Source organism: Archocentrus centrarchus, chromosome 24 (assembly GCF_007364275.1).
Source record: "Archocentrus centrarchus isolate MPI-CPG fArcCen1 chromosome 24, fArcCen1, whole genome shotgun sequence".
NCBI lineage: Eukaryota > Metazoa > Chordata > Actinopteri > Cichliformes > Cichlidae > Archocentrus > Archocentrus centrarchus.
The window spans coordinates 31,806,432-31,828,213 of NC_044369.1; the positions used below are offsets into that span (position 1 = coordinate 31,806,432).

At 42.0% G+C, this 21,782-nt stretch overlaps 1 protein-coding gene across 1 annotated transcript in view; it reads left to right on the plus strand.

Annotated features, from left to right (window-relative positions):
* Window positions 1–21,782, plus strand: part of mdn1 (midasin AAA ATPase 1) — a 90,895-nt gene that overhangs the window by 23,062 nt on the left and 46,051 nt on the right. Inside the window, exons 24-48 of the mRNA XM_030722277.1 lie at window positions 377–555; window positions 1,239–1,447; window positions 3,322–3,468; window positions 3,558–3,699; window positions 3,788–3,922; window positions 4,903–5,041; window positions 5,155–5,287; window positions 7,041–7,171; window positions 7,790–7,928; window positions 8,388–8,502; window positions 8,676–8,735; window positions 9,152–9,412; window positions 9,495–9,692; window positions 10,129–10,337; window positions 10,416–10,538; window positions 10,635–10,832; window positions 11,503–11,610; window positions 16,604–16,792; window positions 17,678–17,767; window positions 17,889–18,152; window positions 18,236–18,500; window positions 18,586–18,745; window positions 18,915–19,031; window positions 19,119–19,327; window positions 19,409–19,557. Of these exons, the coding sequence (XP_030578137.1) occupies window positions 377–555; window positions 1,239–1,447; window positions 3,322–3,468; window positions 3,558–3,699; window positions 3,788–3,922; window positions 4,903–5,041; window positions 5,155–5,287; window positions 7,041–7,171; window positions 7,790–7,928; window positions 8,388–8,502; window positions 8,676–8,735; window positions 9,152–9,412; window positions 9,495–9,692; window positions 10,129–10,337; window positions 10,416–10,538; window positions 10,635–10,832; window positions 11,503–11,610; window positions 16,604–16,792; window positions 17,678–17,767; window positions 17,889–18,152; window positions 18,236–18,500; window positions 18,586–18,745; window positions 18,915–19,031; window positions 19,119–19,327; window positions 19,409–19,557 (4,069 nt within the window). The remainder of the gene's footprint in view (window positions 1–376; window positions 556–1,238; window positions 1,448–3,321; window positions 3,469–3,557; window positions 3,700–3,787; window positions 3,923–4,902; window positions 5,042–5,154; window positions 5,288–7,040; window positions 7,172–7,789; window positions 7,929–8,387; window positions 8,503–8,675; window positions 8,736–9,151; window positions 9,413–9,494; window positions 9,693–10,128; window positions 10,338–10,415; window positions 10,539–10,634; window positions 10,833–11,502; window positions 11,611–16,603; window positions 16,793–17,677; window positions 17,768–17,888; window positions 18,153–18,235; window positions 18,501–18,585; window positions 18,746–18,914; window positions 19,032–19,118; window positions 19,328–19,408; window positions 19,558–21,782) is intronic.

Sequence of the window (21,782 nt, forward strand, 5' to 3'; positions counted from 1 at the left end):
CAGAAACGCCGCACCGGGCTATAAGCCGCATGGTTCAAAACGTGGGAAAAAAGTAGCGGCTTATAGTCCGAAAAATACGGTATATTATTTTTTGGAAATATGGGCCAGCACTCATCCTAAACTATATAGATTTTTGAGCTGAATTTCATACCAGCTTTCCTTTTCGGGATGTGAAAAATATGTGCAGCATGTAGGAAGAGGAAAGGCTGAACCGTTTTGCTCAGCTTAATTATTTTCAGCAGTGGCTGCTGAATGATTCAGTGGTCCCTCTTCAGTAACCCTTTAGGTTCATTTAATAGATTTAGCATAAATGTGTTGATGACAGATCAGTTGTGGGTCTTCTGATCACCCCTCTGCGTCCTCTTTGGTCTTACAGGACTCACCCAGTGCTGATCCAGGGAGAGACGTCTGTGGGAAAGACCAGTCTGATTAGGTGGCTGGCTGCAGCCACTGGGAACCAGTGTGTGAGAATCAACAACCATGAGCACACTGACATCCAGGAGTACATTGGCTGTTACTCATCAGACGACAGGGGCAAGCTGGTATTTAAAGAGGGTATGAGCTGTTCTTAAAATTACTTAATTTTATGTGACTTAAATATTGCCTGAACCTCAGCTGGGGTTTTGAGACATATTAATACTTTTTCAAAAAATACATTGTCATTTTGAATTTAATGGCAGCTACATGTTTAAAAAGCTGAAACAGGGGAACAAAAGACTGGAAAGTTGTGTAATACTTAACATTTGTCAGGTCGGGCTTATTGCAGACCTTCCCTCAGGATCTTCCTTGGAAAAGTTTCTGTATGGCAGAAAATGTTGTTTCAGAACCCAAACATGCCTTCCCAGGTGTTCAAGTTTCTCATCCCATTAGATATTCCACCAGGCATTCTTTTAAAACTACACAACTTTTCCTGGCATTTTTGCTCTTGTCCCAACATTTTTGAAACATATTTCTGGCATAAAATTAAAAATGAGGAGTTGTATTTTTTTCTCAAAGCTCCATCACATTTCACTCTTTTAAGCTTTTGGTATACTGTACCATTGTACTATTCACTATATGATTTTGATTATTATTTACATTTCACACAGCATCCCACCCTTTTGTGGAACAGGGCACCAAATAAAAATGTATATTAATTGCTAATATTTACAGATAATTGCCATAACTGCTTATTTGCTAACTGCTAAAGGAACTCCACCCCAGTCTCTGTGGCTCACTCTTTTTGTGCTTTGTTTAAGGCGTCCTGATTGACGCTATGAGAAAAGGCTACTGGATCATCCTGGATGAGCTGAACCTGGCCCCTACTGATGTTCTGGAGGCTCTCAACAGATTGCTGGATGACAACAGGGAGCTCTTTGTGGCCGAGACTCAGGAAGTCATCGAGGCTCATCCCAGGTTCATGCTGTTTGCTACACAGAATCCTCCTGGTCTCTACGGAGGTAGAAAGGTATAGCATTCAATTAGCCTGAAAAGATAGATAAAGTAGTTATCAATTGAAATATAATTTGGATAACCTCCTGAAAATGTTACATGACCAAAAGGCACAAGCAGGCCTTTTTTTTTTTTTTGGATATTTTCTAAACTTGGCACAAAAAGTATGGAAATTTGTGTTCCATTATTTCTTTGTTGTAATAATGCTTCTTGGCAAAGAATCCTGTACTGCTGGAAAGCCTGTTTATTTCCCCTTAAATGGTCCAACAATTGTATGGAAAATGCATTTGTAGATTGAGCAGCAGAGTTGAGTATGTGGAATTAGCACATGAATATCTTGCCAAATCTTCTCTGTCAATGTCAAATAGCTTATTCTGCTAGTGACTCTTCCTTTGAACTTCTGGTCCCCCAGGTGCCTGATTGGCGCCTGATTATCAGCACATGTGAACATGGACCCTGCTACGGTAGTCAGCTGGGGACTGCTCCGAGCACACCTCATTAGACTGCTCTGGATAGGGCCCATGCCATAGGGCAACTTTAAGCCGCTGTTCTGTAAGAGCAAGCTGCAGCATTTTCTGGAGTGAGCCCTAGTACCATCTTCAAATTGAAGGCAAAGGTCCATATACACATGTTGTATAAGTGCTTTGAGTGCTCAGACAGAGTAGAAAAGCGCTATATAAGAGCTGGTCCATTTACCATAACGGAGGATGTCAGAGACAGGCTGCAAAGTGGGCATCCCAAGAAGACGACACCAAAAGAAGACCGTTTCATCACCCTGTCAGCATTTAGGAACCGCAGACTGTCTTCTACAGATTTAACGGCTGAAGGCTCTCTACCCAGACAATCTGGAACAGACTGCACATGAGTCTCACAGGGCTGCCAGTAGACTTGCCATGACTGTTCTTCACCATCAGGCCCATATGTGCTGGTTTTGACAACATGTGCATGTTCCTGGACATGTGGAGGAACATTATGTTCAGTAATGAGTCCAGATTCTCTCTACAGCAGTTGGATCGTAGGGTCAAAGTATGGCGAAGACACAGAGAATGCTGATTGTTGCACCGACAGGGTAACAGCTGTTTGTGGAGGTAGTGGGATGGTGTGGGCTGGCATCTCTCAAACTGGGAAAACGAGGCTTCTCATCAATAGAGGCAATCTCAATGCAGACAGATATTGAGATATGATTCTGCAATCAGTGGTAATTTCATATCTCCACAGTCTAAGACTGAACTCTATCCTCCAAGATGACAGAGTGATGTTTATCAGAGACTACCTCCAGAATTTGGGAGTGGAGAGGATGGAATGGCCTGCTTGCTGTCCTGATTTCAATCCCATTGAATACTTGTGGGATCAGCTTGGCCATGCTGTTTGTGCCAGTGACCAACACAACCACACTGACTGACTTGTGACAAATGCTGGTTGACAAATGGGATGCCATCCCATAGCAGTGTATGACTAAGCTGGTGACCAGCATGAGGAGGAGGTGCCAGGCTGTTGAGGCTGTGAATGGTTCTTCCACATGCTGCTGTGCAGTCCTGGATGTTTGTTGTGTACCATAGCCCGCCTAAACATTCGTTGTCGAGTGTGAAAAATCACACTTGCACATCACTGTGTACAGTGCACCTTGCAGCAATCTTTATGAATGGGAAAATTACAAGAGTCAATTGCAGAATAAGCTGTTTGGCATTGGCAGTTTTCACATTGCTGATCAACCCACAAATGCATTTTATTTATTGCCAAGAAGCATTGTTTCAAAAAAGAACTAATTGACCAAACGCCAATTTTTAAAAATGTTTGTGCCAAGTTTATATAATTAGCAGAAAGTCACATAGAAATCATTTTCATATACGGCACATTTCTATATTGTACTAAATTCTTTACACCATTTAGGTTCTCTCCAGGGCTTTTAGGAACCGCTTTGTGGAGCTGCACTTTGATGAACTTCCCAATGGAGAGCTGGAGATCATCCTCCATCAGAGGTGCAGCCTTCCCCCGTCTTACTGCATCAAACTAGTCAAAGTCATGCAAGACCTTCAGGTAACTTTTGCACTGTCTCTCACTTCTACTCATCTTTTTGGATTATCTGCCTGTTCATGTTGATCCTCAATGAATAATGTATCCTGCAGTCCTTGCGCAGAGGATCTTCGGTGTTTGCCGGTAAACATGGCTTCATCACCCTTAGAGATCTGTTCCGTTGGGCAGACCGTTATAGGCTGGAAGAGCAGACAGAGGCCTCTCGGGACTGGCTTCAGCACTTGGCAGATGACGGTGAGGCTCATTAAACGACCCGTTAAATCTCCAGTCTCTTCCTGTGTTACACAGAAACCCAAAATCAGAGTGCTTCCCTCTCTATCAGGGTACATGCTGCTGGCAGGACGTGTAAGGAAGCCTGAGGAAGAGACCATCATCCTGTCCATCCTGGAAAAGCACTTCAAGAGGACGGTGAAACCAGAAAATCTGTTCTCTCAGAAGCAGGTTGTCAGCCAGTTCAGTGAGTAGAACATATTTCATTCCATTTTTATCCTCCTACACAAAATACAGAAAGAGGAAATTGTTCTCATACTGTCCGTTCATCCGGTCAGGCCATCTTTCCGTGAGGTTTCACCTTTCCGGTCTATATACTCAAAAACCACAAGGAGTTGAGCCATGAAATTTGGCATATGATTTCTTTACTCTTCAAAGATGTGCAACACAGTATTCATTGTACATCTCATTGTACATCCTGTATAATGACAATAAAGGTATTCTATTCTATTCTATTCTATTCTATTCTATTCTATGTTCCTGGATATTTGGCACTCTTTGTACACTTTGGCTGTATTTATCTGAAGTAGAAAGTCAACAACATGGATGCTAATGCTATAATAATATATGCTGATGGTATGCAGCCTTTTTCTCATGCCTAATTGCCTAATCATGTGATCATATTTTCCGTGTGAGTGGTTATAGTACTTGACCATTATAGCCTCAAGTGGAGACATGGAGATCAAATAAAGAAAACAACCAGGAATTACAAAAATCACACTATAAACTAAGAATCAAACAGAGAACTTGACATTCTGGAAAATGCAGTTGTCTGGATCATGACAGTTATTATAGATTATATAAATAGAAAAGACATTATGTAGTATACGCTTGTACAAGAGTGCAATATGTACTTTCTCTAATTTGTTTACCATGGGAATTTTCTGTGTCAGTTGTAGGATGTGATTACCAAAAAGTATTTGTAAAAACATTAAAGATGATCACAGAATATCAATCTTTTACAGGATACTTGGTGGCCTTCTGTAGGTGCAGTAGTTTGCAGTTTTGAAGTTTTATAAGATTGTGCTGTACTTGTACTTATATTTTGAGTATGAAAGGGAAGTATATTAGAACAGGTCATTTCAAAACTTGTCGACTAAAGAAACTGAATCATTCAGCTTGTGATGGACACAGTATTGTTGTGTTGTTTGATGCTTTGATCAGCAGGTCCCTTCATCGACAGCATTGCTGGAGTACCAGAGGAGTTTCGCCATGTGGTGTGGACACAGAGTATGAGGAGACTGGCTGTGTTGCTAGGTCGGGCGCTGCGATTTGGCGAGTCTGTGCTGCTCATAGGAAACACAGGGTAAAATTCACATGTCCCACACTCTAAGACAAAATGTACAAAAGCATTTTGCAAGAATCATTTGAGATATCTGTTTTGTCATGCTTAGTCATGCATTCCTGTTCGCTCACCAGATGTGGAAAGACCACCATCTGTCAGCTGTTTGCTGCTTTGGCTGGACAGAAGTTCTTCTCAGTCAATTGTCACCTCCACATGGAGACATCTGACTTCCTGGGAGGCTTGCGTCCTGTCAGACACACACATCAGGTAGTTATGGGTCCACACTGGGGCCACTATTGATATTCAAAAGATGGAGCGAAAAATAACCCAGTTTTAGAAAATGGTGGGTGGTCTTCATATTACTGGTCTATCCAGCTATTAATACATTCTCCGCAGCACTGGAAGTTGTTCATCTGAAAATTATGTTACCTGGACCCTACAGACCCTACAGGTAGTCCAACTCCTCCATTGGCAGGTTTTCTGTGTCTCCCAGGACAGTCTCAAGAGTATGGAGGATACTCCAGGAGGCAGTTACAGTTAAGATCCTTAACCCATCAGCAGTACCTGTAACTTTTCCTTTGTGCAAGGTGGAACAGGATGAGTAGTGCCAGAGCTACAAAATGACCTCCAGCAGGTCACTGGTGTGAATGTCTCTGACTAAACAATCAGAAACAGACTTCATGAGGCCTGAGGGCCGGACGTCTTCTAGCGGGCCCTGTGCTCACTGCCCAGCACTGTGGAGCCCGATTGGCATTTGCCATAGAATACCAGACTTGGCAGGCCCCCTGTGCTTTTCACAGACGAGATCAGGTTCATCTGAGCACATGTGACAGATATAAAAGGGTCTGTAGAAGTCGTTGAGAACGTTATGCTGCCTATAACATCATTCAGCATGACCGGTTTGGTGACGGGTCAGTGATGGTCTGGGGAGACATAGCCACGGAGGGGTGCACAGACCTCTTCAGGTTAGGCAACAGCACCCTGACTGCCAGTAGGTATTGGGATGAAATCCATGGACCCACTGTCAGACCCTACACTGGTGTAGTGTGTCCTGGGTTCTTCCTGCTGCCTGGCCTCATGTGGTAAGTGTATGCAGGCAGTTCCCGGAGGTTAAAGAAATTGATGTCATTGACTGTCCCCCGTGCTCGCCTAACCTAAATCCAATAGAACACCTCTGGGGCATTATGTTTCGGTCCATGCAACACCACCAGGTTTGCACCTCAGACTGTTCAGAAGCTCAGTGATGTCATGGTCCAGATCTGGGAGGAGACCCCCCAGGACACAGTCTGTTGTCTCATTAGGAGCATAGCCTGACATTTTCAGGCAGGCATACATACATTTTTTCACTTTGGGTGTCTTTGAATTCAGCCCTCTGTAGATTGACAGTTTTTATTTCCATCAAACAATGTGGCCCCCTTTCATTCAACACATTACCCAGTCCATATCAGTATAGATACCCAGCAGGAACCCCCCCCCCCAATTGAGATCTGTGTTTTCAAAGTGTTATTAATAACTCACACACACGCACATGCACACAAATTACTCCTGATCATCCACCCACACTTAGAGAACCACTACTCCAGTCTAATATGTTGGCAGCTAGCAGATTTCTGCTTGACAACACCTTTATTTTGCCTTATTTTTTTTCACCATATTAACCCTTGTTTAGGCTTTTTGAGGTGACTTAGTGCAGTTTCATGTTTCATTTTCATGCTGCCACCCTGCTTTGATAAACTTACTGAGGGGTTACACGTGTACATGGCTGAGAACCCAGTTTTCTTCCAGGGACAGCTGCAGGAACAAATGATGGAGATGAAGAGGAACCAAATTAAGAAATATACATATGTGATTCATTTCAGAAAATGACCTTAGTGAAAGTGGTCTTCTTCAGGTGTTGTAAATTTTAAAGAAAATTCTGGTTAGTAGTGTATTTCTGGACAAAGTATGAGTTTCTAAATGCTCACATCTCTAAATAATAAAGAATAATTTTGTGTGTGTGTGCGTGTGTGTGTGTGTGTAGTCTGACGGGGGGGACAGCAGACTGTTTGAGTGGCATGATGGACCCTTAGTGCTGGCTATGAAGGAGGGAGGTGTGTTTCTCATGGATGAGATCTCCCTGGCAGACGATTCTGTCCTGGAGAGGCTCAACAGGTACACACAAAAACACACATCTGTGTCATTTCTACACTGATCTGAAAAGACAAATAAAATGAAAGAAAACTGATGAGATGCAGTTTAAAAAACAGAAATGTTGCAGGGTTTACTATACATGTTCTTTCCGGAATAATATTTTAATGACATTATCATAACTGTGTTGGATAGCTGACTTCACTCACCTCATAAGCTACAGCGATAGTACAACTGTATTTTCCATTGTATTCCATAAATGAAGTGTGTTTCAGTTTGTAATTGTGCTATCAGTATTAGCCTTTTAGGATTAGGTCATCACACTGCCACTGAAAAGTTACTATATAAGAGGCTGTTTGTGTTTTACAAGCTAACTTAAACAAAATGCCCTGTTGTGTGCTCCAGAATACATTATGTGTGCATTACAGTGTGGGAAAAACACAACAGAATAAATGCATCTTTTTTACACAGATAGATTAGTGATATGTTGGGATCTTGGGTATTTTCACATAGCATTAATTTCATATCTTAAGTTGCATTTGCTGTTTGGTTTTTATGAGAATTATAGTTTCACAACCCTGTACAAGCTTCTGATTCACACTCTTATGGGAGACCTCTGATTGTGTGTTGTGTTTGCATCAGTGTTCTGGAAACAGAAAAGTCCCTTGTGCTGGCAGAAAAGGGTAGCGGAGACCACGGCGACGTGGAGCTGATAAGAGCAGCTGCAGGTTTCCGCCTGGTTGCCACAATGAACCCTGGAGGAGACTTTGGCAAGAAAGAGGTGATGAAATGACACCATAGTTAAATGTTTAGATTTCCATGCTGCCTATATACAGTCATGTCCATAGTTCTAGTAGAACAACAGTAGTTTTATTGTAGGGTCTTACAATATAAAGCGCCTTGTGGCGACTGTTGTTGTGATTTGGCGCTCTATGAATAAAACTGAATTCAACAAAAAAATAACAGAAACAGGCACCATGAATTTTTGTGAATCAGTCCCAGATTACATACATTAAACATATTACACCTACCACACATTACAAATATTGTGCAGACTTTTTGCACATTTTAAATATTGTACATGAGTCACGATGATGGATTATTTGACAGTCACTTGTCTGGAATTCCTTTAATGCTGAATTTACAATGTCTGGGTTTTGCATTTAATAATGTGTGTCGAAAGTGTCACACAGAACTTTGTGTTATCTGATGTTGCGTGTGCTCGTCTGTTTCTGGACAGCTCTCTCCAGCTTTAAGAAACCGGTTCACAGAGATCTGGTGCCCTCAGAGTAACAACCGCAGTGACCTGATTAAGATCATCCAACACAACCTACGCTCAGGCCTCTCACTTGATGGTAACCCAGCATAGAGATCAAAGATTTCCTGATGATGCCATATGACTGAGTTATTTGCAAGTGATTTTTTTAAATATTAGCAGTCTTTACCATCATCTGTTCAAAGCTTTTTAAAAAAAACTCTTTTTATGTTGTTGTTTAATCACCTTTATTCTTCTGGTTTGTTATCACAGCTCCACTTATCACATTGTTTCCAGCAGCACCACACAGCTGTTTTTACAAAGAAAGCTCCGGTACACACTTTGCTCAGATAACAGATGCAGTTAGAGACTAGAGTCTAGAACATGGTTTAGCAGCTAAGGAGTTGCATGTGCATGTGTTTTTCAGAAGTTCATGGAGAAAAAAGAACAGCTAAAACAGGAGTGAATATTGGGTTGTATAGTAGCTGTAGGATGTCCATACTGTTCTAGACAAAAAGAGACTGAAAACAGCTGATTTCAAGCACATGAGCAAGGCATAGCATATAAGGAGCAGGCAACACTCAGAGTTGCATATCATAAGGTTTGGAGTAATTCCTCACAGAGAAATAGTTACTGTAATGCTGACTTCATCTATTGATTTAGTCCTGTTAATAATAACAATGCAGATCATAATGAACAAACACACACAATGCTCGTGTTATTGAAAAGAGCTTTTGAATTGAACCCAGGTGGGGATGTTGCAGAGCTGATGCTGGACTTCATCGAGTGGCTCACACAGCAGGAATTTGGTCGTCGTTGCATCCTGAGTGTTCGAGACATACTTTCATGGGTCAACTTCCTTAATGCTGTGTGCGAGCGGGATGAGGACGGCTTTATGACAATGGGAACAACGGAAGATGAAGAAAGTGCTGAGTGGGACCTGCGTCTGGACACTGTTACTGCCTTCATCCATGCTGCCTGTCTTGTCTACATAGATGGCATCGGCTCAGGTGAGCTGATGGGTTGTTTTCATTTCCACTGAGAGTTTGTCAGTCACACAGTGTTGGTAAATCTATTCTGACTTCTTCGCAGGGACCACAGCGTTCTGTGCAGACAGTGCACACTCTGCTCGTCGGCTGTGCCTGGGCTTCCTGCAGCAGAGACTGAGCAAGCTGACCAAGCTGGATCAGGATGTAATGGATGCCCTGAGAGTGTATGACAGCAGCCTGCCACGGGAGCCTCAGTGGGGCGAAGACTTCTTTGGCATTGACCCCTTCTACATCGCATTAGGTATAAATTTTTTCCTGACGTGACCGACTTTAAAAGTAGAAAATAGCCCAGAACTATCCGCATCATTTAAAAAAAAATAATAAAAATTAATCAGTAACTGTTAGGGAAAGTATCTAATCAAATCCTACTTGTTTTTAGTGCAATTGCAATGGCATCAGCGTTTTTTATTTTCTCTAGATAAATTATATTCATTTAACTTTTACATCATACAGTGTTTTTGTGGGTGGTGGTCGTCCACAGTGCCTGTGCAGTGGTTCTGTGTCCACCCGCAGTGGGCAGTTTTATTCCATGGTGTAGACCATATCCTGTGTCACTTCTAAAAATACATTCTTTACCTAAAACTACACGTGTTGATATGCAGTACACACACCTTACATGATCACACACCTACAATTGGTTGAGTGCTGTGTACTTCACATAATGTCTGTGTTTCCAGGGCCTCACACCGAGAGCCGTCACCTGTCAAACTACACCATTGCAGCGGGCACTACTGCAGTGAATGCTCAGAGGATTCTGCGGGCACTGAAGCTGCAGAGGCCTGTGCTGCTGGAGGGCTCACCTGGTGTGGGAAAGACCAGCCTGGTGGCCGCGCTAGCAAAAGCTTCTGGAAATCATCTGGTTAGAATCAACCTGTCAGAGCAAACGGTAATTTGACGTATTCTTCATTGTGCTCTGAAATTTACTGTAAAGCCTCTCATACTAGTGACGTGCACTCTCTTGCAGGATGTCACTGATTTGTTTGGAACAGATCTCCCAGTGGAGGGTGGGAAGGGAGGAGAGTTTGCGTGGCGCGATGGTCCCCTTCTGGCGGCTTTGAAGGCAGGCCACTGGGTGGTACTGGATGAGGTAGGAATCTCTTTTGATTTTGTGGATATGAGCAATGTTTTGTCAAAATAATCTGATTAGACTGATTATTTGTGTGATTGATGTTTTCCATGTTAGCTGAACCTGGCCTCTCAGTCAGTGCTGGAAGGCCTAAATGCCTGCTTTGATCACCGAGCAGAGATCTACATTCCAGAGCTGGGCATGAGCTTCCACGTCCAGCATGAGAAGACAAAGATCTTTGGATGCCAGAACCCTTTCACTCAAGGTGGTGGGCGTAAGGGCCTGCCCAAATCCTTCCTGAACAGATTCACCCAGGTGAGGAGCAATCTAGGTGACTTCTAGGTACTTTCTTTTTACTTGTGCTTTTTTAATTGTGCTTCTTTTTTAAAAAAATTTTTTATGCAATGATAAACTTAAATATTTCATTTAATTGACTAGATCAACCTAAAAGTTAATAGATTAAGATTTTCATGAATCTTTTTATATTTGCTGCTTGTTACAGGGGATGAAAAAATCAATCATGGTGACTAAACGCCCCAAATAATTCATTACTTGAGTATTCAAACGCCAGTACATTATCAGGTGCCAGCTATTTATTTTTTTTTTATGTCATCTGTTTTTGTGCGCGCTGCTCCATCCAGAAAATTACACGAAACCCCACAAGCGGCCCCCCCAAAATTGTAGTAATAATAAAACCTTGCTCTTGTTAAAATTAATTTTAATGACTGTGGTTGTTGATCACACCATAAACCTGTAAAAAAACCAAAAAAACACAGCAGTTACATCTGTGTTCAGAAAAGTTCTGTAGTCATACACAAATGTTATGTAGACATTGTTTTTGTTTGTTTGTTTTAAATGCAAACTCATTAAATTAACCTCTGATTTCTGATGGCTCGTTATCATGAACCGGATGAATTACTACGTCACTGACATTCTGGTTTTGTTTATGTTTTTCATGAGCTCTTACATGGCCCTGTCTTCCCAGGTTTTTGTGGACCAGCTCACCAGCAAGGACATGGAGTTCATAGGAGACTTGATTTTCCCCAGTATTGATAAGGAAATTGTAATCAAAATGGTGGCGTTCAGTAACAGGGTATGCTTTTCTTCTTCTTTTTTTTTTTCAGTTTTGAGATCCTATAAAGTTTTCCATACATTTATTACAGTGCCTTGCAAAAGTATTCGGCCCCCTTGAACTTTTCAACCTTTTGCCACATTTCAGGCTTCAAACATAAAGATATAAAATTTAAATTTTTTGTGAAGAATCAACAAGTGGGACACAATCGTGAAGTGGAATGAATTTATTGGATGTGTCAAACTTTAACAAATAAAAAACTGAAAAGTGGGGGGTGCAATATTATTCAGCCCCCTTGCATTAATACTTTGTAGCGCCACCTTTTGCTGCAATTACAGCTGCAAGTCACTTGGGGTCTGTCTCTATCAGTTTTGCACATCGAGAGACTGAAATTCTTGCCCATTCTTTCTTGCAAAACAGCTCGAGCTCAGTGAGGTTGGATGGAGAGCGTTTGTGAACAGCAGTCTTCAGCTCTTTCCACCGATTCTCGGTTGGATTCAGGTCTGGACTTTGACTTGGCCGTTCCAACACCTGGATACGTTTATTTGTGAACCGTTCCATGGTAGATTTGGCTTTATGTTTTGGATCATTGTCTTGTTGGAAGATAAATCTCCGTCCCAGTCTCAGGTCTCTTGCAGACTCCAACAGGTTTTCTTCCAGAATGGTCCTGTATTTGGCCCCATCCATCTTCCCATCAATTTTGACCATCTTCCCTGTCCCTGCTGACGAAAAGCAGGCCCAAACCATGATGCTGCCACCACCATGTTTGACAGTGGGGATGGTGTGTTCAGGGTGATGAGCTGTGTTGCGTTTACGCCAAACATATCGTTTTGCATTGTGGCCAAACAGTTCGATTTTGGTTTCATCTGACCAGAGCACCTTCTCCCACATGTTTGGTGTGTCTCCCAGGTGGCTTGTGGCAAACTTTAAACAAGACTTTTTATGGATATCTTTGAGAAATGGCTTTCTTCTTGCCACTCTTCCATAAAGGCCAGATTTGTGCAGTGTACGACTGATTGTTGTCCTATGGACAGACTCTCCCACCTCAGCTGTAGATCTCTGCAGTTCATCCAGAGTGATCATGGGCCTCTTGGCTGCATCTCTGATCAGTCTTCTCCTTGTTGGAGATGAAAGTTTAGAGGGACGGCCAGGTCTTGGTAGATTTGCAGTGGTCTGATACTCCTTCCATTTCAATATGATTGCTTGCACAGTGCTCCTTGAGCTGTTTAAAGCTTGGGAAATCTTTTTGTATCCAAATCTGGCTTTGAACGTTTCCACAACAGTATCTCGGACCTGCCTGGTGTGTTCCTTGGTCTTCATGATGCTCTCTGCGCTTTGAACAGAACCCTGAGACTATCACAGAGCAGGTGCATTTATACAGAGACTTGATTACACACAGGTGGATTCTGTTTTGGGACAACATTGGATCATTCAGAGATCCTCACTGAACTTCTGGAGTGAGTTTGCTGCACTGAAAGTAAAGGGGCCCAATAATATTGCACGCCCCACTTTTCAGTTTTTTATTTGTTAAAAAAGTTTGACACATCCAATAAATTTCATTCGACTTCACGATTGTGTCCCACTAGTTGTTGATTCCTCACAAAAAATTAAAATTTTATATCTATATGTTTGAAGCCTGAAATGTGGCAAAAGGTTGAAAAGTTCAAGGGGGCCGAATACTTTCTCAAGGCACTGTATATATATATACTCACCACCCACTTCATTAGTTATACTTAGCTGGTATAGGGTTGGAGCATTTTTTTGCCTTCAGAACTGCCTTAAATTTTCATGGCTAGCATCACCCAGTTGGTTGTGATTTGGCAACATGGATGTGCAACTGAAAGGCACTCTACTGGATAGACTGTGCAGCCCATTGAAGTATAGCAAAATCCCAGTAGATCAGCACATTCTGAAATACTCACACCTGCCAGCCTGGCACCAACAACCATGCCATACCACAAGTCACTTAAATCACCTTTCTTCCCCATTCTAATGTTCAGTTTGAACATTAGGTTGTCTTGACCATGTGATTGGTTAATGAGATATTTGCATTAACAAGCAGGTGAATAGGTGTACCTAATGAAGTGGCTGATGAACACAATTTAAACCTTTTGACACTTAATTAATCATATGGTTTCTTTTGATTGTCCTCAACATGACACTGAAATAATCCTCCTGTGCCTACTTGAATTTACTGAACATCGTTAGGACACGGGCTACAAACATGGCCATTTAAATTGAGGTGTCGCAGTTGGTGGTGAGTGTCAGAATGGAAAACCAAAAACATGAGCTTAAATAGATTATCTGTAGACAGGATCGGGTCAAGACACAGATATGCAGACGGATACAACATCTCAGCTGAAAGTGAATGAAGTTTAGAACCACCAGCAGTCTTAAATCTGGCCACACAGGCAAACTGATGGTCAAAAGGTCATATCAGATAGCTAAATAAAAACCAATGGTCACTATGAATAAGATCCAGATGTTCTTTGTGGAAATAGGAGATCCATCAGTGCGGTACTTCAGGCCTTAAGGGAAAAGCGGTCAAATTGGAAGCCATTCCTTACTAAAATACACGACAGCCTAATGAGATTTGCCCAGAAGAACCTGAAAGACTATCAAAATTGTGTGGTCTGGTTAAACCAGAATTGAACTATCTGGCAGCAATTTGTAGTGGTTTATTTGGAGGAAACCAGACATTAAGCGTCACATTAATACCTTCCCTCCAGTCTTTTTCCCAGAGTGCTCAGGACTTCAGGCTTGAGTGAAGCTTTATATTTCAGCAAAGCAAGTGTCATGAAAACCCAGACTGACTGTCTGGTCTGCTGAATACTTCTCTGAATTGGGTATTTAAATCCAGTTTTAATAAATTATCACTCCAAAACCATTTTTGTCTCTGTGAAATATTGCATTTATACAAGTAAGCCTTATATATCCCTTCATGTTAGAGGTCTTTAACATAGCCCTCTAACATGAAAGGATATACACTAAAGACAGAAAATCACAAAGTGCTTCATACATGTGACGCAAGCGGCAGAAGGGCGTGACTCTGCCATCTCACCACAAAGTTTTCTACCTCCATTTCACTGCGTGGTGTTCGTTACACAAGAAAAGCGATGTGATTTTCATGGCCGTGAATTAGGTTGGACCCTAAGGCTGAACTTGCTGCTTTGTATCAGTTCATAACAGATAAAAGGACGCAAAGTACGTACTTGTCGTCCTGCTTGTAATCACTGTGTCGCTCACAGATGCTGCCGTAGTTTAGTTTGGATGCTCAGTGGTCCACATACCCCACCAGCAGCCAAGCAGCTGGACCTCAAGAAGTAGAAGACTTAGAATCCTCAAGGGAACATCAGAGCTGACCCACTCTGGGTTGCAGGCGCATTCCAGAGCTCAGCACTTGGGATACAAGTTAGAGCAAGCAAAGAGATTTTTTTTTTTTTGGATTAGATTCAATTTATTGTCATTGCATATGTCACAAGTACAGTGCATCAAAATGCATCGACAACACGATGAGATACTGTTTGGCTGACTCAAGTGTGTCAGTCTTGCACGCATGCACAATTTATTCACTTAGGAAAAAAATCCAAAAATATGTTAAAAAAAAAAAACATAATGCCCTTACACCTTCAGACCCCCCGGGGGTCAAGGGTTAAGGCTTAAGGGTTTCATATGTTATAGCTATAACAGCTTCAACTCTTCTGGGAAGGCTTTCCACAAGGTTTAGGAGTGTTTATGGGAATTTTTGACCATTCTTCCAGAAGCACATTTGTGAGGTCAGACACTGATGTTGAAGGAGAAGGCGTGTTTCACAGTCTCCGCTCTAATTCATCCCAAAGGTGTTCTCTCAGATTGAGGTCAGGACTCTGTGTAGGCCAGTCAAGTTCTTCCACACCAAACTCACTCATCCATGTCTTTATGGACTTTGCTTTGTGCGCTGGTGTGCAGTCATGTTGGAACAGGAAAGGGCCATCCTCAAATTATTCCCACGCATGAAATTGTCCAAAATGTCTTGGTATGCTGAAGCAGTAAGAGTTCCTTTCACTGGAACTAAGGAGCTGCTCCACCAAACTTTACACTTGGCACAGTGCAGTCAGACAAATACCGTTCTCCTGGCAACCGTCAAACCCAGACTTATCCATTGGATTTCCAGACGGAGAAGTGTGATTTATCACTCCAGAGAGCACGTCTCCTCTGCTCTAGACACGCTGTTCTTGAGCTGATATGAAGGCCACCTGAAGTTTGGAGGTCTGTAGCAACTGACTCTGCAGAAAGTTGTCAACCTCTGCACACTATGCACCTCAGCATCTGCTGACCCCACTCTGTGATTTACACGGCCTACTACTTTGGGGCTGAGTTGCTGTCATTCCCAAACGCTTCCACTTTGTTTTAATACCACTAACAGTTAACTGTAGAATATTTAGTAGTGAGAAGTAGTAGGTGCTTGTTTTTTTTTTATACCTGTGGCCATTTAGTGATTGGAACACCTGAATTCAATCATTTGGATGGGTGAGTACTTTTGGCAATATATCATATGAGGGAATTTCAGCAATGGGTTGGATCTCTGAAACTGTGGACAAATTCTGTTTTAAAGACAGTGTTGTTGCTGGCTCTTGCATCAGTGAAACACATAAGCAATATTCACACACTGACAGTGTGTGAACAGAGCACGTAATTCACACAGGGTAATTTCAGGGTCACACTCAGGTCAAATCCATCCTTTGTACCCAAATATTCTTCTCTCTAAAGCACTCCTTTGGAGTTAGACGTGTTTTATCCCCCTCCTTTCTCCTCTGCTGAGCATGAGCACCTGCATGCCTGCAGGTTTTGGCTCACAGGGATTACTTGTACATAACCTAACCTCATTATTTAGATCTTTGCCATGTGAATATAAATATGCACCAGTATAACAGTGAATGTACAGTATATAATAGAAAATAAAGGAAAGCATAACTGGTCACTTTTAAAGCTGTTGGCAAGTGTTTGTGAGAGCTAAAATGTGTCTTCTCCACAGCTTGTCCAAGAGGTGTGTATGGAGAGATGTTGGGGTCAGAAAGGAAGCCCCTGGGAGTTCAACCTACGTGACATGTTCCGTTGGTGTCAGCTGATGCAGGCTGACCAAGCACCAGGATTTTTCAACCCAGGCCAGCATGTAGCGTTGGTGTATGCTGACAGAATGAGAACAGAGTCCGACAAAGCTCAGGTACATTTGTTTCACCATCTTTGTCATGACCTGTTGAGTGAATCAATGGAAATAAAATTGGCATCCAAGAATGGGCTTAACATTTATATCATGCTTTTCTAACTTTACTGACTATTCAAAGCATTTAACCATACATTCATATAGTGCTTTTATTCTATACAGTTTATGCATTTTATGCGTGTCACATCTATGACCGGTTTAGAATAACCATTAACATAACATTCATGTCTTTGGATTGTGGGAGGAGGACCATTCAAATTCCATTTAGAAAGACCTCAGCTGAGAGTTGAACTAAGAGACTTCTTGCTGTGAGGCGACAGTGCTAATCACCACACCACCATGCTGTCCAAGCTTATGACATCTGGTATTCCCATGTAGTTGCCCATCCAAGTATTAATCAGGCCCATCCCGGCTTAGTGCATCTGATCAGACAAGATCAGACATTCTCAAGTTTTTAGTAGTCTGCCTGTTAATTGTAGTGTTCTACAAGAGTGTTTGGCCCACAAGAAGTTTGAATTTCTTCCCCCTGAAAATATCTTATATATGCTGCTGACTACAGGATTTTTGACCTCACATAACAATGAGAGAAGGGAACATTAAATCACAGAACCTTTGGACAGTGAATAGCAACACAGGCTCATGTGAGGAGGGGCTAGGACTCTTCCTAAATGGCAGGTCTTTCATAGCAAAAACCTCTTCTCTCGTCTGACAGGTATTGGATGCTTTGTTCCCACAGAGTCAGTTATACAGTAGCTCATTAGCTATTGTAGGGTCTTTACCTTACAATATAAAGCACCTTGAGGCAACTGTTTGTTGTGATTTGGCGCTATATAAATAAAATTGCCGCTATATAAATAAAATTGAACCTCCTGCTGTGCCACATAGGTGCTGTCTGTGTTCAGGAAGGTGTTTGGGGGGGACTTTGAGCCTTACTGCGGCTCCAGAGAGTTTCACATCACTCCGCTCAACCTACAGGTTTGTCAAAACAAAAAAGCCTTATCCCATTTTTTTTTAATTATCTTTTTTAGTTATTTTATTTTTTATGTTTATTATGTGGATATAGTTTGGTCCATAGTCCAATGATTTACTGTTGCAGGTGGGCTACTCTGTGCTGCATCGCAGTGGCGGAGCCAGTGTGGCCCTGGACACACCACTGTCCATTACACATCAGTGCTTGCGGCCTCTGGAGTCCATGATGAAGTGTGTGGAGATGGGCTGGATGACCATACTGGTTGGCCCCACTGCGAGTGGAAAGACCAGCCTGGTGAGACTGCTTGCTTTACTGACGGGACACCGCCTCAAAGTCATGGCCATGAACAGCGCCATGGACACCACAGAGCTACTGGGAGGCTTCGAGCAGGTGACACCAAGAGATTCTAGCTTCCATTTATTGGCCGACAAGAGCAGACCACATCAATCTTTCTCTTTTTTTCCTCATTCCAGGTGGATATCATACGCCCATGGCAGCAAGTTCTAGAGAGTGTAGATTATATAGTCGCCATGGTAATAAGGCGTGGATTGATGTCACTGGATGTTGGCATCCAGGACACAGAGTTCTTGCTGCAGACATGGGGCCTGTTTTGCCAATGGCTGAAGGAGGAGGGACTGCAAAGAACTGGAGGAACAGTCACCTCTGAGGCACTAAACAAGCTGGAGGTTATCATCCTCCTCCTGCAGAAACTCAACACCAAGCTCAAAGTGTTCACTGGTAACAGCCGGTTACTGTTTTTGTATAGTACAGTAAGTATAGGAATGCATTTCCAGTGCTGTAACATTATGTGTGTTGTGCTCAGACATGTCCAAGCTTCAGATGGACTTTACGCTGCTGAAGGAGCGTCTGGCTCAGCTGGAGGATGGCTGGACAAATGGAGGTTTTGAGTGGTTGGATGGTATGCTGGTCCAGGCCCTTCAGTCTGGTGACTGGTTGCTTATGGATAACGTCAACTTCTGCAAGTGAGAAGTGTTATCGTTTCTGTAAATGTGTGCTTCTTCATCTTGAACATTTTAAATTTGGGATCTCTTGTACAAGATTTGAAAGCATTTTTACTGGAATTTTAAAACGAGAAGCTGTAGTCCTGACAAAAACACTATAGTTGCACTGATCATGCATTTATGTGATTAGCGCCTCAGTCCTGGATCGTCTCAATGCTCTGCTGGAGCCTGGTGGATCACTCATCATTAACGAACGTGGTGTCATAGATGGGAACACCCCCAAAATCACTCCACATCCTAACTTCAGGTAGTATGCCAAAGTAAAACTTGTTTACTGGTTGTTGAAGTCCTTGAAGAAGTCCATGCGCAGCTTTTTTTTTTTTTTCTTTCTCAGGTTGTTCCTGACCATGGATCCTGTGCATGGGGAACTCTCCAGAGCCATGAGGAACAGAGGGGTGGAGATTTACATTCCAGGTGAACATGAAGGTGTCTGCTGGGACATGCTGGACCTAAAGACTTTGCTTCACACCGCTGGGGTGACTGGAGACTGTGTTTGTGATCTTCTGATTGAAATACATAAGGGAATTAAATCTGCTATCTGGGGTAAGTGCTGCCAACATAGCAATAATTAAACAGTGTGTCAGACTGTAGCATTTATCAAAAACTCTGGCTTCTGCCTGTCAGATTCTCCAGCCTCATCAGTGGCCTCTCTCCTCCATGCTGCCACCCTGCTGTCCTGCCAGTTGCAGAGAGGTGTGGATTTGCCCAGCGCCCTGCAGCACGCCTGTGGAGAGGCCTATGTTTTCTGCCAGCGCACCTCTGCCAACCAGAAGGTATCTATACCTTCTTATCAAATCTTTAATATTTCTCCTGTTTTGCTATCATCTGTCATTGCAGTGCTCTCTGTGTATTTGGGAAGAACTTTTTTTTTCTATTTATTTTTTCTAAGTAGATAATGCTACATTATTTCAACTGTAGGATGTGGAAAAACTAGATTTTCAATCCCACAAACACATGCAAACATTATTGTTTCATGGCAGTTAACAGGGTACAATTTGCAGTGCCAGAAAATCGTTGTAGCCCTATTTTACAGAGAATACATTTATGCTGATGACACACTGCTATATATTGCTTTAAGATGGGGTGGAAGAAGCTCTCTGTGAGATCTGTGATTATTTTCCATGTGGAGATTGTATATTCTCTTTGTAGATACTCTGGCTTTCTCCCAGAGACATGCTAGTTAGGTGATTTGGCCTTAGGTGTGAATGTGAGAATGATTGAATGTCTTTCTGTGGTAGTCATGTGATAAACTGGTGACCTGTCTAGGGTGCACCTCACCTCTTGCCCTGTGGCAGATGGGATAGGCTCCAGCCACCCCAAAAATTCCCTTTTAACAGGAAGAAACCTCTAGCAGAACCAGGCTGAGAGAGACAGAACAAAAGACAAAGTGTAGGAGATCCAGAGTTTAAGAATTGCTAATGATTAAATGCAGCAGTGGTGTATAAACACAGAGTCAAAAGAGATGAGTGAAGAAGTATTCAATGCATCATGGGAAGCTCCCCGGCAGCCTAAGCCTAGTGCAGCATAACTAAGTGTCACCTGATTGAGCCCCAACTTACAAGTATTGTCTCCCACCCTGCGAGCTGGTTTCATTGTAGAGGGGCTTGATAGCTGAAGGCTCTGCTTCCCATTTTATTTTGAAAATGAGGAACTACAAGCCTTCAGTGCGACACTCACGTGTTCTGTTAGGATAATATTTTGATTTCAATTTTCACTTTAACAGGGAGCCAATGAAGAGACGCTAATACTGAAGAAATATGATCTCTTTTCAGTCCCAAGTACTGAAAAGAGTACTTTAGTACTCTAGTACTCTGGCTCCAGTGTTCTGGATCAACTGAAGACCTTTCAAGGAGCTTTTAGTACAACCTGCATGAATGGTTTCTAATTTTAGAAATATTGCACAAATGAATGAAGGCAGCCCTAAATCTTTGTTTAATGTGCATGGTGAAAGACACATCGTGACCCAAAATGGCTCCAGGATTCCTCACAGTATTACTGGAGGCCAAGGTAATGGCATCCAGAGTTATCTGGCTAGACTCCAGGTTTCTAAGATTTTTACGACAGAGAACAATAACTTCAAATTTGCCTGAATTTAGAAGCAGAAAATGACAGGTCATCCAGGCCTTTATATCTTGAAGATATGCCTGTAGTTTAACTAGTTGTATCATCTGGCTTCATTGTTAAGTAAAACAGGGAATTATCTGCATAGCAGTGAACATATATGTGATGTTTCCTAATAATATTACCCAAGGGAAGCATGTTTACTGCTTGGTATTGGTCCCAGCACAGAACGCTGTGGTACTCTGATTAACCTTTGTGTGTGAAGACGACGCCCCATTTACAAATCTGTTAGACTTGATTCATACCCCAGAACACATTGTTGCTTTTAACAGCAACAACGTGTTCTGATCTCTAGTGAAATATTGTGGTCAGTGGTATTGAATGCTGGACTAAGGGCTAGTAGGACACTGTTAGAAGCCATAAGATCATTTTCAACCTTCACTAGCAATGTTTCTGTGCTATGATGCATTCTAAAATCCTTACTGAGACACTTTAAATAAACCAAATGATTAATTAACTGTTTGACAACTACTATTTCAAGAATTTTTTAAATAAAAGGAAGGCTAGAAATTGTCTATAATTAGCTAATACACCTAGATCAAAGAAAGGCTTTTTAAGTAATGGTTTAATTACCACCACCTTAAAGCCTGTAGTTTGTAGCTCTGTTGAACTCATTTCTATTTAAAATATAAACATGAATTAATGGTGAAAATTCTTTGAGCAGTCTAGTAGCGAATGGCGTCTAATAGACACACTGATGGCTTTGGAGGAAGTTAACTCAAAGCTTGATCGGAGAGAAGCTGTTATCAATGTTATGAGCTGTTATCAATGTTGCTCATCTGTGGGACGGCTATGATAGTTAACTAATAGTTAAAATTTTATTTTTTGTGAGGAAATTTAAAAAGTCATATTTAAAGTTAAAGGAATACTCGGCTCA